Source organism: Calypte anna, chromosome 5, assembly GCF_003957555.1.
Source record: "Calypte anna isolate BGI_N300 chromosome 5, bCalAnn1_v1.p, whole genome shotgun sequence".
Taxonomy (NCBI): domain Eukaryota; kingdom Metazoa; phylum Chordata; class Aves; order Apodiformes; family Trochilidae; genus Calypte; species Calypte anna.
The window spans coordinates 413,150-427,375 of NC_044250.1; the positions used below are offsets into that span (position 1 = coordinate 413,150).

The 14,226-nt window shown below is 58.5% G+C and overlaps 1 protein-coding gene across 1 annotated transcript; it reads left to right on the forward strand.

Moving 5' to 3' along the window:
• Positions 1-399: 399 nt before the first annotated feature.
• On the forward strand, positions 400-10,399 carry LOC103539554 (SITS-binding protein). Its single transcript, XM_008506065.2, is given in 13 exon segments — positions 400-475; positions 963-1,281; positions 1,283-1,465; positions 3,768-3,939; positions 4,744-4,951; positions 5,053-5,161; positions 5,163-5,204; positions 5,962-6,162; positions 6,776-7,044; positions 8,131-8,267; positions 8,541-8,662; positions 9,170-9,349; positions 10,093-10,399. Coding segments are annotated over 12 exon segments (2,073 nt in total). The 5' UTR covers positions 400-475; positions 963-1,005; the 3' UTR covers positions 10,267-10,399.
• The last annotated feature ends 3,827 nt before the right edge of the window (positions 10,400-14,226 follow it).

Genomic DNA, 14,226 nt, shown 5'->3' on the forward strand with positions numbered 1-14,226 from the left:
AGAGCCACCTCCATCACCTGGCCAAAAATAAAAATCCATTTAAATGATTCCCGTGTAAATCAATGCTTTTTAAAACATTGTGGGGCTTTTGTTGTGTTCGGGTTTGGGCTTTTTGAAGTTGGGTTTTTTTTGGTTTTTTTTTGTTTGTTTGTTTGGTTGGTTGGTTTTTTTTATTTTGTTTTTGTTTTGCTGTGTTTTTTTTAATTCCCTGCCTGTGTTTCCCATGCAGGTGCCTGAGGGAAGCGGGGTGGCAGGGAGGGAGGGAAGGAAGGAACGGAACACGGCTCGGCTTGGATAACGCTCCTGGGTTTGCTCGGCTCAAGTTCCCTGGGCTATAAAGAGCTCTGAGGTGGCCGGGAAGGAAAAAAACCACCTTGGGGAAAGAGGGGAAAAAAAACCCGACAGCAGAAAAATAATCTGGGCACCACCGACCGCTTTGTGAGGGCAGCTGAAGCATCCTGTCACCTGCCTGCAGGTAAAAGGAACCCGGCGGGGGGGGAAGGGGTGTCCCTGGGGGGAATAAGCCCCCCACCATAAATCTAATACTTTTGTAGGGAAGAGGGATGGAAAGATGGAAAATCCCCTCCTCTTTCCCTACCCACCCTGCCCTTTTTTTCCCAGCACCTCCTGGCAATTTGCTGCCGCTTTGTAAACCCAAAGCTGCTGCAGCAGCCCCGAAACCTGGGGGGCTGGGGGTCTGAGCTGCTGCCCCCTCCCCCCCCGTGTCCCCTCCCGCAGCTTTCGGCCATGCCAAGGGGCCCGACTGTCCCCCCGGGGGGGTTTGGGGCTGAGCCCCGCAGCGGAGGCTGCAGAGCAGCAGAGCCTCCTCTCCCCCCGGGATGGCTGCGCAGAGTTGTGGCTCCGTTATTTCTTTTTTTTTAATTTTTTTTTTTTTTTTAAATCCTCCTTGGGCGCCCTCCAAGCCCAAGGTTTTCTTTCTTCTTCTGTTGCTGCTGCTGCAGGAGGGGAGGCAGAGGAGCCGGAGCATCCCTCGGGGGTCCCGGGATGCCCCTCTCCCGCCACACCGCCCAGATCCCGGAGTCCACCTGGACTTTGGGCATCAGGGAGATGACGGAGCCCTGGAAGGGCGCCCTGGGATGCCTGGGGGTGGCCGTCTTCTTCACCATGACCATCGGCATCATCTCCTGGCAGGCGCTGGAGCAGTCCCCGGAGGAGTGGGTGCTGCGGGGCGGTGCGGGGGGGATGCTGTGGGAGCGGCGGAGGGGAGCGCTGCTCCTGCGGGGGCTGCCGGGGGGGCGGACGGCGGCGGTGATCGCGGTGGGGGGGGGTCCCGGCTGCCGAGCCCCCTCCTCCCCGGGATTACTGCTGGCACGACGGGCGCCTCTTCTGCTACGCCTGGGAGGAGGACGCCGAGCTCCGGCTCTCCCTGGAGACCCCCCCGGCCCCCAACACCGAGTGCTACAGCGTCCACTGGACCCCCCTGCGCCCCGACGTCCGGCTGAAGGTAGGGGGGACACCCTACACACCCCACCCGCCCCCAACCATGGCCCTTCGTGGGGTTTGAGGGTAAACAAGGCAAAAAGGGGAGGGTCTGTGGGTTGGACGTGCCGATTCCCAGCAGGGTTGTGGGGGGACAGCGTAGAATCCCAGAGGGGTTTGGGTGGGAAGGGACCGTGCAGAGCACCCAGTGCCAAGAGCACCTCCCACCAGCCCAGGGGTCTCCAAGCCCCATCCAACCTTCAGCAGGTCCAGGGATGGGGCAGCCCCAGCTTTGGGGTGAAGGACACCCCATCTTCCAAAGGGTCCTGGCTGGGAAAATCCCCTCATGCCTTGAAGCTGAGCCCCAAAACCACGGAGGGGCCACAGCCACCTTCTCCTGGGGCCACGATGGTGACCCCAGGGTGGGGAAACCGTGTTTATATAGAGACCAAATAAATAACTACTCCAGATGACAATGCTGGCGAGAGGCACGAGGAGCTCAGCAGGTCCCTTCCAACCACAGACACAATGGGCAGCTCTCTGGGGAGGGGATCCATCCCTCCCTGCTGCTCCAAAAAGTTATGGGAACTTGTTGTGTTTTGTTTCTTTCCCCTTTGCATCTTTCCCAGTTCTCTCCCTTGCTAAATAAAAGCAGACTCAAAACGAGCTGGAGGGAGGGGAAGGAAAAACCTCGTCAGCCCACGGGGTCCTGTTGTGGGGGGTCCTGGGGACAGGCAAGGGAGTGGGATGGGATCCTTGGGGATTTTCCCCCTAAATCACCCATGAAGTCATTTTGGGGGGTGGGAGGGGTTGCCTGAGCCCACCTGTGGCCTCGCCCCCATCCATTTGGGGTGTCTGGGAGAAGAGGGAGAGATAGAAGAGTTATTTCCCCCCTTTTTTTATACAACCAACCCCCCCATAAAACCCAACTATTAGAAAACATAATCCAGTGACACTGTAGAGTTAGGAAGAGCCTTTTTTTCTTCTCCCCCCTCTCCTAGCTGGTGTGACTCGTTCAGCTGACACCTGGCAGAGCTATCGGAGCCTCCAGGGTTTCCACTTTAATAATTTACACCCCCTGTCCCCACCCCTGAGTGAGACTGAACCTCTGTCTGCCCCTTGGCAGGAAGAAGATGGGGAGCTCCTGGAGCTGCTGGGGATGGGGTGATGGATGGGGGGGTTGGGGTTGGTTGGGTGGTGATGGGGTTGTGGTTGGGTTGTGATGGGGTTGGTTGGGTTGTGTTTGGTTGGGCTGTGGTGGGGTTGGGTTGTGTTGGGTTGTGTTGGGTCCCTCTCTGCCCACCCCAGCCTGCAGGCCCGGATCCCCTGGGGGGGCTTTTGGGGAATCCTGTCCCAGGCTGTGCAGTCACGAGGGTTGCTAAGCCCCACTGATCCCCTGCTTTGGCAGAACACTGAGAGCCTCTGAGGGAAAGCTGATGGCTTCTGACAGGAGGCGGGCTGAAGGTGGGACACCCCCCTGGAGCACTGGCTTTTGGGGCTGGCTTGCTGCTCCCCTGCCCCCCAGCCCTGTGAGGAGTGTCCCCAGCACCCTAAGGGGTTTTTCAGCCTCACCAAGGACACTGCTTTTTCTTGTCAGTCCCCACGACCCCGGGGCACTGTGGTGGCACCACGAGGAGCAGCAGAAACATCAGCATCTCCCTGCCAGCTCATCCTGGGGATGCTAAAGCTCACTGCTGGTGATGGGTGGTGGGTGCAGGGCTGCCTCTGGGCCCCCCCGGCTGCTTCACAGTGATTGATGTTATTTAAATTCCTCTAAAACCCTCTGACTTTGGGGAAGAGCTGTTTTATTCTCCCTACATGTAATTTCCTTTTTATTTTAAAGGCTGAACCCTGGGTGTTCAGGCAGTTTCATTCCCCCAGTGGGATTTTCTCATCCCTGCACCCAGAGCGTGTTGCATGCAGACACAGGAGGGGGAAAGGAAGCAGAATTGTCACCTTAGGCTTTAATGAGAGTTCAGACGTTGCAGTTAAGGCTCCTTTTGTTCTTTAAGGCAAAGTGCATAACTCAGGCTTGTGACTCTTGCTGGGTTTTTTTTTCCTCCTCCTGCCCTTACCCCATTTGACAACTTCAATAAACCTCAGGCTGAGCAGTGGAGGCACCAGGCAGAATTTCACCGTTTTTTGTGCCTGGAAGCTCAGCTCTTGTTCTTGTCCAGGAAAAACTTAAAGCTCCCCATCTCCCACTGGTGAGCTGCAGAGAGGGGGTAGTGAGCACCAGCAGCTTCCTGCAGCAAACCCCAACACCTCCTGGGCTGGGTTTGTTCTTGCTGGGCAGCAGCCTAACCTGGGCTGGCTTTTCCCCCCAGGATTGCTTCTCCATGGCCAACATCTCCTGGTATGGAGGGGCCACCACCCGCACCCCCCGCTGGCCACTCAACCGGGCTGAGAGCCAGGCCCAGCCCTTTGTCAGCAGTGACTTTGCCAGGAATCCTGAAGGATTTGGACCTGTTCTGGACAGATATTTTTTAGGCTCGACAGGTAATCACACCCTTCCCCATCCCATGTCCTGTTGGTTCCATCCCTCTCCTCACCCCTGGCATCCAGGTGAGGCATGGGAAAGGTGTCTCCCAGGTAGAAATATCCTGCCAAGGGGAAGGAGAGGATCCTGAGCATCAGTCCCTGGTTCTGAGTGGGTGCCTGAGGTGACCCAAGCCACCCCAGGGATCCCGTGCTCCTGGTGAGGAGCAGAGCTCTGTGCCCACATCCTCCAGCTCCTCTTGAGTGGCTTCACCTTGACAGGTCCCTGATGCTGAGGGGGTTTAGTTGCTGTCGTCATTTTTTGGGTAGATACTTGGGTTATTCTGCAAAACCCTGAAATTCAGCTATTCCCCCCCAAAACTGATCACTTTGCCCAACATGGGTGAAGCTGAAGCTGCTGCTGGAGCTGAACAGGGAGCAGCAAGGCAAGGAAGGGAGCAACCCCAGCCCTTGAGAGCCCTTTTGGAGGTGAAAAGGGATGGGCAGGAGCAGAGGGTGGGGATGTTCTTCCCCAGCCAGCATCACAGAACCATCCGGGTTGGAAAGGACCCCCCTGAGATCATCAAATCCCCCCCTTGATCCCCTCCCCCCGTGGTTCCCAGCCCAGGGCACTCAGTGCCACATTCAGGCTCTTCTTAAAACCCTCCAGGGCTGGGGAATCCCCCCCTCCCTGGGCAGCCCATCCCCACACCCCATCACCCTCTCCGTGGAGAATTTCCTCCTGACACGAACCAGTCGGGGCGGGTCCGGGGGGGACCTGGGTGCTCAGCCCGACACCGTGTCCCTCTTCTCTCCCCCCCACAGGAGTGACGGTGACGGTGGCCCCCGAGGTGCCCCTCTTCCTCTGGCTGGAGAGCGATCGTCACTTCTGCCTGGGGACGCGGGCGGGGATGGCGGCGGTGCCGCTGCGGTACCAGCTCTGTGTCAGCCCCGACGTGGCGGCCGCGCAGCGGCACCTGGGCGGCCAGCGGGGGGGACAGGCCCGGGCCCTGCCCGACATGGCCCTCCTGGGGTGAGATCCTCCTTCCCCCCACACCTCGGGGACGTTTCCCGAGCCCTCCTTGCTGTCCCCGGCACCGGGTGCCAAAACCCCGTCTCGTCCCGGCCGCGCAGGGCTCCCATCTGGAGGTACCAGGGACCCGAGGGCTCTGCTGCCAAAATCAAGCGGGGTCTGAGGTCTCTGGCCAGGAGGCTGAAGCGGCACCGGCTGCAGGAGGGGGTCCCTGGCGCTGGGGGAGCACAGCACCATCGTCCTTGCTGCTGAGGTACATCCATCCCCCCCTGCCAGCACCCAGCTCAGCTTCCAGATGTTCCCCTGGACACATCTGTAGTCTGGTTCTTCAGCCCTTATAATTATTGCCTTTCCCCCGTGGCAGTAAATCTGTTTCCTTCTTTTTTCTTTTTATTTCCAACTTTAGGTCTTTCCAGTCTTTCTTCCCCTTTTATCTTCCTTTTTTGGGGGAGGGATAATAGAGAATAATTCTGTCCTTTGGTTTATGGTCTGCCCAGGCTGCTGAGCCATGGCACAAATGGAGAGCTGCACCACCAGCTCCTGTGAATCATGGAACTGTTTGGGTTGGAAAAGTCCTTTAAGATCATTGTTCCCACAGCAGTGTCCCATGTCCCTCATCCCCACATCCCCAGGCTCTGAAACCCCTCCAGGGATGATGGGGACTCCAGCCCTGCCCTGGGCAGCCTGGGCCAGGCCCTGACAACCCTTTCCAGGCAGAAATTCTTCCCCAGCTCCAACCTAAACCTCCCCTGGCACAACTTGAGTTGTGCCCAAAGTTCCTCTTGTCCCATCCCTTGTTCCTGGGGAGCAGAGCCCGACCCCCCCTGGCTCCAACCTCCTCTCAGGGGGTTGCAGAGAGCCACAAGGTCTCCCCTCAGCCTCCTCTGCTCCAGGATCAGCCCCCGTAACTACCCTACCTATAAAATCCCAACACCCCTATTAAAAAAGAACCTTTTCTTTTTTTTATTATTTTTATATTTTTTTCCCCTCCCTGTCTCTTCCTCCTGCAGGACAATGTGCCCGAGGCAGGGGGGAAGAGGCAGGAGTCAGGGGGTGCCTGGGCCCCCTCGTTGATCTCCCCCCTGCAGCTCTCCATCACACTCTCTCCCTACGTTCCCGTTTCCTCCCGGCTCTTCCTGCGTTCCCTGCGGGATCATCAGGACCTGGGATGCTCCTGGCTTGGCCTCCAGCCCAGCCCCGGGGGCTGCTCGGTACCACACCCTCCCACTTGTCTTTTGCCACAGAATCCCAGACTGGTTTGGGTTGGAGGGACCCTAAATCCCCCCCAGTGCCACCCCCACCATGGGCAGGGACCCCTCCCCCAGCCCAGGGGGCTCCAAGCCCCATCCAACCTTCAGCACTGCCAGGGATGGGGCAGCCACAGCTTCTGGGGGCAACCTGGGCACCCAGGGGCTCAGGACCCTCACCCCAAAGGATTTCTCCCTCCCCAAGATCTCCTCTCCATCTCCCCTCTCCCAGTTTAAAGCCAACACCCCTCATCCCATCACTCCCCACCCTTACCAGAAGGTTTTGTGTTAATTGTTTGCTATCAGCTCCAGCCTGTTTGGCTTTTGGGTGGGGGGTGTGAGGGGGGTTTGCACCTTTACAGGTTGCACTCTGATGGTGCCAGGCATGGTCGGGCAGGAGGAAGGCAGAGCTGGCACCTCCAGCCCCTGCCCTGGTGGGATGTCCTGAGGGTCAGACTGGTATTTGAAGGGTTTAACGGGTACCTTAAGGGTCAGGTGGATACTTTAAGGGCCTCGTGGATATCCTAAGGCTCCAGCAGATATTTTAAGGGTCTGAAAACCATTTCTCCCCTCCCAGATCCCGCTGCTGACCATGTGGAGGGGTCAGCTCTGTGCCCGCCTGAATGTCACCAGCAAGGTGGCCCTGAGCTGGTACCTGGCACGTGCCCGGCGCTTGCAGCAGGAGCTGGGAGCCACTTACGTGGCCTTTGAAGGGGTGGAGGGCAATTCCTTCCTGGAGCAAGCTGTCCCACCTCCCCCTGAGCTGGAGGGGGACCGGTACACCCAGGCACTGGTGGCAGCACTGGCCAGACTGGGAAATGCCACCATCATCAGTGCTGGGGCCAGGTGGGTACCAGGGGGGGAAGATGCTTTGCTGGAGCTGATGGCCCCTGGGGAGGGGGGGCAAGGTGATGCTTTAAGTGTGCCCTTGGGGTTCCCAGGCACCCCTCAGCACCCAGGGGACCACTGGGGAGGAGGTCTAGGGAGGGGTCACTCTCATACCTCCTCTTGCAAAGGGTTACACAGGATCTTTGCAGAATGACATTTCCTGGTGTGGATGAGGCAATGATGGCAAATCCCAGGAGAAGGCAGCTTCAGAATAGTTTGTTTTGAAAGAAAAGGCAAAGTTCCACCTGCCAGGGTGGTGATGGGCTCATGGGCTCTCACTCAGCCAGCTGCACAACCACAGTGGTGGAAAGAGCCCCTTCTCTAACCATTTTTAGTCCACCTAGGATTGTGCCTTTCCTGGTGGGCATTTCCACACCACGAGAGTTTCACCAACCATTGCCTCAGCCTCACCTCCCCCCGAGATGGAAAGTCAGCACAGGGCTGGGAGGAAACCAAACCCCAGGAGCAAGCAGGCTCAGACCTCAACCCTGCTGCTCAGAGGAGCTCCAGACCATTTTTCAAGCCAAATCTCACAATAAAGGTTCAGATTTGACCCTTCTGGGCCAGCAGAAACTTTGTCTTCTGCACCAGGCTGCCTGATGGCATGACCCCTGCCTCCCCCCAGATAAAGCCAAGGCAGAAGCATTTTACAGAAATATTTCTGTAAAAAGAAAAAAAAAGCTTATACTCCAGCTGGTGTCCTGGGTATGTCTTTTGTGAGTGTTTTCCTGCCATGTGAGGACACAGTTACAGCCCAGAGCATGGCTGTGCTGCCATCAAGGTGTGGACCACCACGTGCTCCTCATGAGGAGAACAACAGCTTTGACTGGGGGTTTTGGGAGAAGGAGGAGGATTTGGTTACCAGACTGATGGGTGCAGTGGCTGGAGTGGGACTGGGCAGCACTGGTTTCCCTCCAAGGGGGATGCCAAGAGGTTGGAGAAACCTGCACCTTGCTTCAGCAGCTGCTGGGACAGCCAAGCACCAGGGAGCTCTGGTTCCTGCCAGCCCCCTGGTAACTCAGGGTTTGTGCTTGTCCCCCCCAGCTCCAGTCACCTCCCGTTCTTCATCCAGATGAGCCCCTTGCACTCAGACTGGAGCCACGCTGGGCTGAAGGGGCTCATTCCCTCCGTGCTGCACTACAGCCTCCTGGGATACAACTTCTTCATCCCCGATGTTGTAGGTAATAATTCCTGCCCTGCTTCCTCCCCCTGCCCCATCCCTGCCTTTGCTGCAGGGTTTTCTGCAGTGGTTGCTCAGGGAGGGGTTTCTGCAGCCTCTGCTTGAAGAACTTGGTTCCTGGTCCCCAGTTTTCTGCTGGGCTGACTTGAGATGAACATTGTCAGGGAATCAGCAGGGGAACTGACAACAACCAAACAACCAGACAACCCACTCGTGCTGTAGGTTTCAGGAGGCAGCTCCCAGGCAGCCTCACTCAGCTCCTTGTCCCCCCCAGGAGGGAGCCTGGCTGGTGACACCCCAGGGGACACGGAGCTGTACGTGCGGTGGCTGCAGATTGTCACCTTCCTCCCCGTGATGGCTTTCAGCAAACCACCCTGGCTCTGCTGTGATGCCTGGGTATGTCCCTGATGGAGCCAGTCCAGAGGAGGCCCTGGAGCTGCTGGGAGGGCTGGAGCAGCTCTGGAGCCAGGGGGAGAGAGTTGGGGGTGTTCAGCATGGAGAAGAGAAGGAGAAGGTTCTGGGGAGCCCTTGGAGCAGCTCCCAGTGCCTGAAGGGGCTCCAGGAAAGCTGGGGAGGGACTTGGGACAAGGGCCTGGAGGGATGGGATGAGGGGGAAGGGTTTGCAGCTGGGAGAGGGGAGATGGAGAGGAGATCTTGGGCAGGGAGGGAGGAAGGGAGGGAGGGAGAAATCCTTTGGGGTGAGGGTGCTGAGCCCCTGGATGCCCAGGTTGCCCCCAGAAGCTGTGGCTGCCCCATCCCTGGCAGTGCTCAAGACCAAACTGGGGAAAAAACCCAAGAAACAGAAAGAGAGATACATAAATATTCATTCTTTCTTCAGCTTGCTTTGCTGTTCATGGTGTGAGGGACTTGTCCTGAGGGTCTGTTCCTCCCTGCCCACTGCAGGTCCTGAACCTGACCCGTCAGTGCATAGAGAGGCACCGGGACTTTGTTGTGCCCCTCCTGATCAGATCCAGCCAGGAATGGCTCCGGATGGGCTTCCCCATCTTCCGGCCAGCCTGGTGGCTCAGCCCCACAGACCCCACTGCTCTGACCATCGAGGACGAGTTCCTCATTGGAGATGAGGTAGGAGGTGGTGGGCTGGGTGTCCTCCCAGGGGCACCGAGGGCAAACCAGGTGACAAGTGACAGTGCTGCTGCCACCCCCTCTCTGGTGGGGATGTCCCCTCCCTGTGATGTGTCCCTCTGATCCCAGTGCAGGTGATGAAGTGTTCCCTGGGCCATAGATGGCCAAAAAAGGCCTTGGAAAGGAAATTCAGGCCTTCCAAAAAGACTTTTCTTGAAGAACGCTGTGCCCCGTCCTCCCTGTTTTATAAGGAGACTTTGTGCAGCAGCAGTGCTTTATCCTTGTTCCTCCTGCTTTGCCTGGATCCCAGCTCAAGATTTTGACAGTTCCTACAGCTGGGGTTTTGGGTTTTTTTGCTTTTGTTTCACTAAAAGCCTGGTTCTCAGTCCAAAGTGTTGCAGCCCCCCTGCAGGAGGTGTTCATCCATCTTGATGTGGGGATGCTGCTGACTGTGGGGACATTGTCTCCCTAAAAAAGCCCCAATGCCAACAGCAAAGCTCAGGAGGAATTTGTTCCTTAGTTTAATAGGAAAAAACCAATCTCAGTGCAGTTCTGGAAGCCTTGTGCTCGCCAGCTTTGGCCTCTGCTGGATGGATCCTCTCATTTCCAGCCGGGAGCCAGATCCCCCCATCTCCTCTGTGGGGGGAGAGGGAAGAACCTCAGCATCCTTTGGGACATCCCAGGGGACATCCTGGCTGATCCTCCCCTGCTACACCCCTTTTCTTTTCTTCTTCTCCCTGCAGGTCCTGGTGGCTCCAGTAACAGAAAAAGGGCAGACATGGAGAGATATCTACCTGCCTGGGGAAGGGCACCTGTGGATGGACACCAGCACTGCCCGTGTCTTTGATGGGGGCACCATCCTCAGGAATTACTCTGCCAGCCTGGAAGAGGTGCCTGTTTTTATAAAGACCTCCTAAGGACAGATTGCCCCAGCCTGTGGCCAGCTGGCCACTTCCAGAGCACTGCTGGCCCAGCCTTGCTCGCTCTCCCTCAAGACTCTCTCAGCCTATTTGCACTTTTCCAACAACCTTTTTCTTTTGTTTTGTTTGACTCTTGCAGCAGATTTGTTGTTTTGACAGTTTATAATTCTAAACTAGCAAAATACAGCCTGGCACAGAGGGCCCCCCGGGCAGGATGTGACCTCTGTCTGTCTTCCCAGGGCTTTCCCAGCACAGGAGCTGTGCCTCGAGGTGAACACAGAGCTGGTGGGAAACCTGGGGCAAGGGGAGGTCCCTGGGCAGCAGGATTCTGGGGAAGAAAAGCAAATCCCATGAAGCCAGGGAGTGGCTCAAACACGGGGTGATGGGGACAGGGGGACCATTGCCCACCCTCAGATGGGGGCAAAAACTCTGGAGCTTGGCACCCCCATACCTGACCCTCACACAGACTCCTGGGTGCCCCAGCCTCTGCTTTGCACCACTGCTTGAATTCTATGGGTTTTCCTGGTTTTTCTGTTGGTGGGACCAGCCTTCTGCCCTCCAGCAGAAAACAGCTCCAGGGATCCACTGAGGAGATGCTCAGCTGCTCCAGCAACTGCCCAGGGGCTGAGGGGGGGGGGATAGGAGACCCTCAGCTTCTTCCCTGACCCAAGAGGTACCTGATGAGGAACACCCAGAGGAGGAGATGATGGGGTCTGGGGAGGACAATCCAGATGCACCCAGGGGCCCTTTCCCAGCACCCACCCAGGTTGTTCAGACACATCAAAAGACACCAAATGACAGAAGGAACATCTTTATATTTGGAGGGGGGTGCTTGGCCAGGCAGAGGGCTCAGGAGGCTGTGTCTGGAACAGCCCTGGGGAGCCCAGGACTGGGTGGTCCCTTCCCACCACCTCCTGGAGTCCTTCATTTGCCACCAGCTCTGAGCCCTCTGCCAGGATCAGCTCCTTGGCACCTGCCTTCCTCCAGAGGAACTGTAACCCCCATGCTGATGGCACTGGCATGGCCTTCCCCTGGAGGAAGCCAGGATGTCACCTTCAGAGGGCTTAGAGCTGATCCTGACCCCTCCTCTGCTGGTCCTGGCTTCCTTCTGGGGCTGTGGGACCTGCCCTGGGATCAGCTCCTTCTCCCATCCTGTTCTCTTGAGGAATCCCAGCCCGTTCCCTGCTGGTGCCCACTCCTCTCTGAGGGGGCTGTGATGTCCCCTTTGGGCCTTGCAGACCTTCCCTCTGTGCCAGCAGCATCCTGAGCCCCGTCCTGCCCCTGCCTCCTGCTCCCTGGGCAGGGATGAGCTCCTCTGCATCCATTGAGATCCCACATCTGGGACCTGACTGGGACCCTCTCCTGGGCCCTGGTGTGGCCACCAAGCTGGCACAAAGGGGACCTCTGGATCCTCTCTTGGACACTGCCATGGTTATCATCCTGCCCCCAAGGGGATTTGCTCCAGATTCCTTCTCGGGTCCTGGTGTGGCACAACAGGGACCTGGACCTGTCCCAGATGATTTCCTCCACCCTGGTATGGCCATCAGGGTGCTGCACAGGGGACCTGCTCTGGACCTCCTCTGGGGCTCTGGGCTGCCCACTGAGGTGCTGCTGGGGGGACAGGCACTGGGCACTCTCCTGGGGTTCTGCATGGCCATCACCCTGCTGCAGAGCTGACCCACTCTGGTTCCTGCCTTGGGCTCTGGTGCAGCCATTGAGCCCTCGCAAGGAGGGTCTGAATCGGACCTTTTCTGAGACCCTGGGGTGGCCAGAGAGCTGACACCAAGAGGACCTGCTCTGGACCCTCTGCTGGACCCTGGTGAGGCCACTGACTCCCCACAGGGGGGGTCTGAATCGGACCTTTTCTGGGACCCTGGGGTGGCCAGAGACCTGACACCAAGGGGAGCTGCTCTGGACCTTCTGAGGAGTCCTGGTGAGGCCACTGAGGTTCTGTCCCTGGAAGAGGTTTGGGGGCCTGTCCTGGTCCCTGGTCTGGCCACCACCTTGGCCCCAGGGGTGAGGTCTGTGGTGTCCCATGGCTGCCGTGGTTCCTGCAGCCCCAGGCTGAGCTCCCTTCCCTCTGCACAGCTCCAGGGGGTGCAGCTCCTCCTGGCTGGGTGGCAGCTGCTGGCAGATGTAGGAAAACCTTCCCCGGCAGAGGGGACAAGTGGGGTGGCTGCACCCCCACTGCAGGATGCAGGGCAAGCAGAAGCTGTGCCAGCAGGGGCTCAGGAAGGCTGTGTTGCTGAGGCTGTCCTGGCAGATGGGGCAAATCTCCGTCCTGGAGGCATCCATCAGTGCAGCCTGGGGCACCTGGCTGGGGGTGGCAGCAGGGGAAGAGGTGCCCTGGGCTGCCAGCTCCTCCTGGGCTGCCCCGTTGTCCTCCTCTGCCATCTCCTGCTGCAAACAGAAGGGACACAAAGCTCATCCATCACCTGCCCCCCAGACACAACCCGCAGGCAGCAGCAAGTGGATGGAGGGATGGGCTGAAGAGGTGACAGCTCTGCCCCAGGGTCCTGCATCTGCTGCCACAAATGCCAGGGACTGTCCTGGAGCAGATGGGTGGCACCAGGGACATTCCTGTGTGCTCCTGCTCCCTGGCAGGATGGTGGCTGTGGAGCTGAGGGCACCATCAGCGAGGTCAGACAGGACTTGGAGCAATCTGGAGGTGTCCCTGCCCGTGGCAGGAGTGGGACTGGGTGAGCTCCAGGGTCCCTCCAACCCAACCCCCTCCATGATTCCCTAATTCCATGACTGACCTCTCTGAGTTGCAGGGACAGGGATAGGAAACGCTGGAAAGTGTTCCCCATCTTCCCAAGCAGAGCAGCAGAGGGCTGGGGGTGCAGGAGGTCAGGACCAGTGCCCTGTGTCCTGCTGGTGGCCCTGGTGATCCTCCCCGTGCCCTCATCGGGGACTTTGTGGGATGGGGGTCTTCATCTCCCCTCCTGCAGACAATGTCCCCCAGGCACCAGGACAGCTCTGTGGCCTCTCAGGGCTGCCCCAGGCCTGAAATGAGGAATGTTGGGGGGGGTCATTGTGACTCTCTGGTGACACGACAATGCTGTTGCTGACCCCACCCGGATGAGTTCCAGCCTTGGTAACAGGGGGTGAAAACCCCATCTGCAGAACCTACTGTGTCCAGTGCTGGGCTTCCAGAGCCTGGGAGAGGAGCAGGAAGGAAGGCTCAGGCATCCAGTCCAGTCTGAGACCTCCAGATCTGACTGAGAGCCAAAGCAAATCCCTCTGCACCCAGGGGGCTTCTCTGCTTATTGAGTCTCCAAGTCCCTTCTCAGGGTCACCTCTGGCACCTGCAGTGTGAGCAGCAGCTCCCTGCAGCAAGGTCCCTGACCAGGGAGCAGAGTGGGAACACTTTCCAGCTCCTTCCTCACTGTGCAACTCCCGTTGCAGCAGGAGATGGCAGAGGAGGAGAACCGGGCAGCACAGGACCTGGCAGCTCAGGATTTGGCAGCTCAGGACCTGGCAGCTCAGGACCCTGCATCTCAAGACCTGACAGCTCATGACCTGGCAGCTCAGGAGGACCTGACAGCTCAGGACCTGGCAGCTCAGGAGGACCTGGAAGCTCAGGATGTGGCAGCTCAGGACCTGGAAGCTCAGGAGGACCCTGCATTTCAGGACCCTGCAGCTCAGGAGGACCTGACAGCTCAGGAGGACCTGGCAGCTCAGGAGGACCTGACAGCTCAGGACCTGGCAGCTCAGGAGGACCTGGCAGCTCAGGAGGACCTGGCAGCTCAGGAGGACCCTGCAGCTCAGAACCCAACAGCTCAGGACCCTGCAGCCCAGGACCCAGCAGCCCAGGGCACCTCTCCCCATCCTGCCAGCATCACCCACATGTGCCAGGCCACCTCTGAGGATGAGCTGTGCCCACAGTGCCAGGACACCCTCAGCAGTGCATCCTGTGCTGCTGGCTGCAGGCACTGCTTCTGTGTGCGCTGTGTT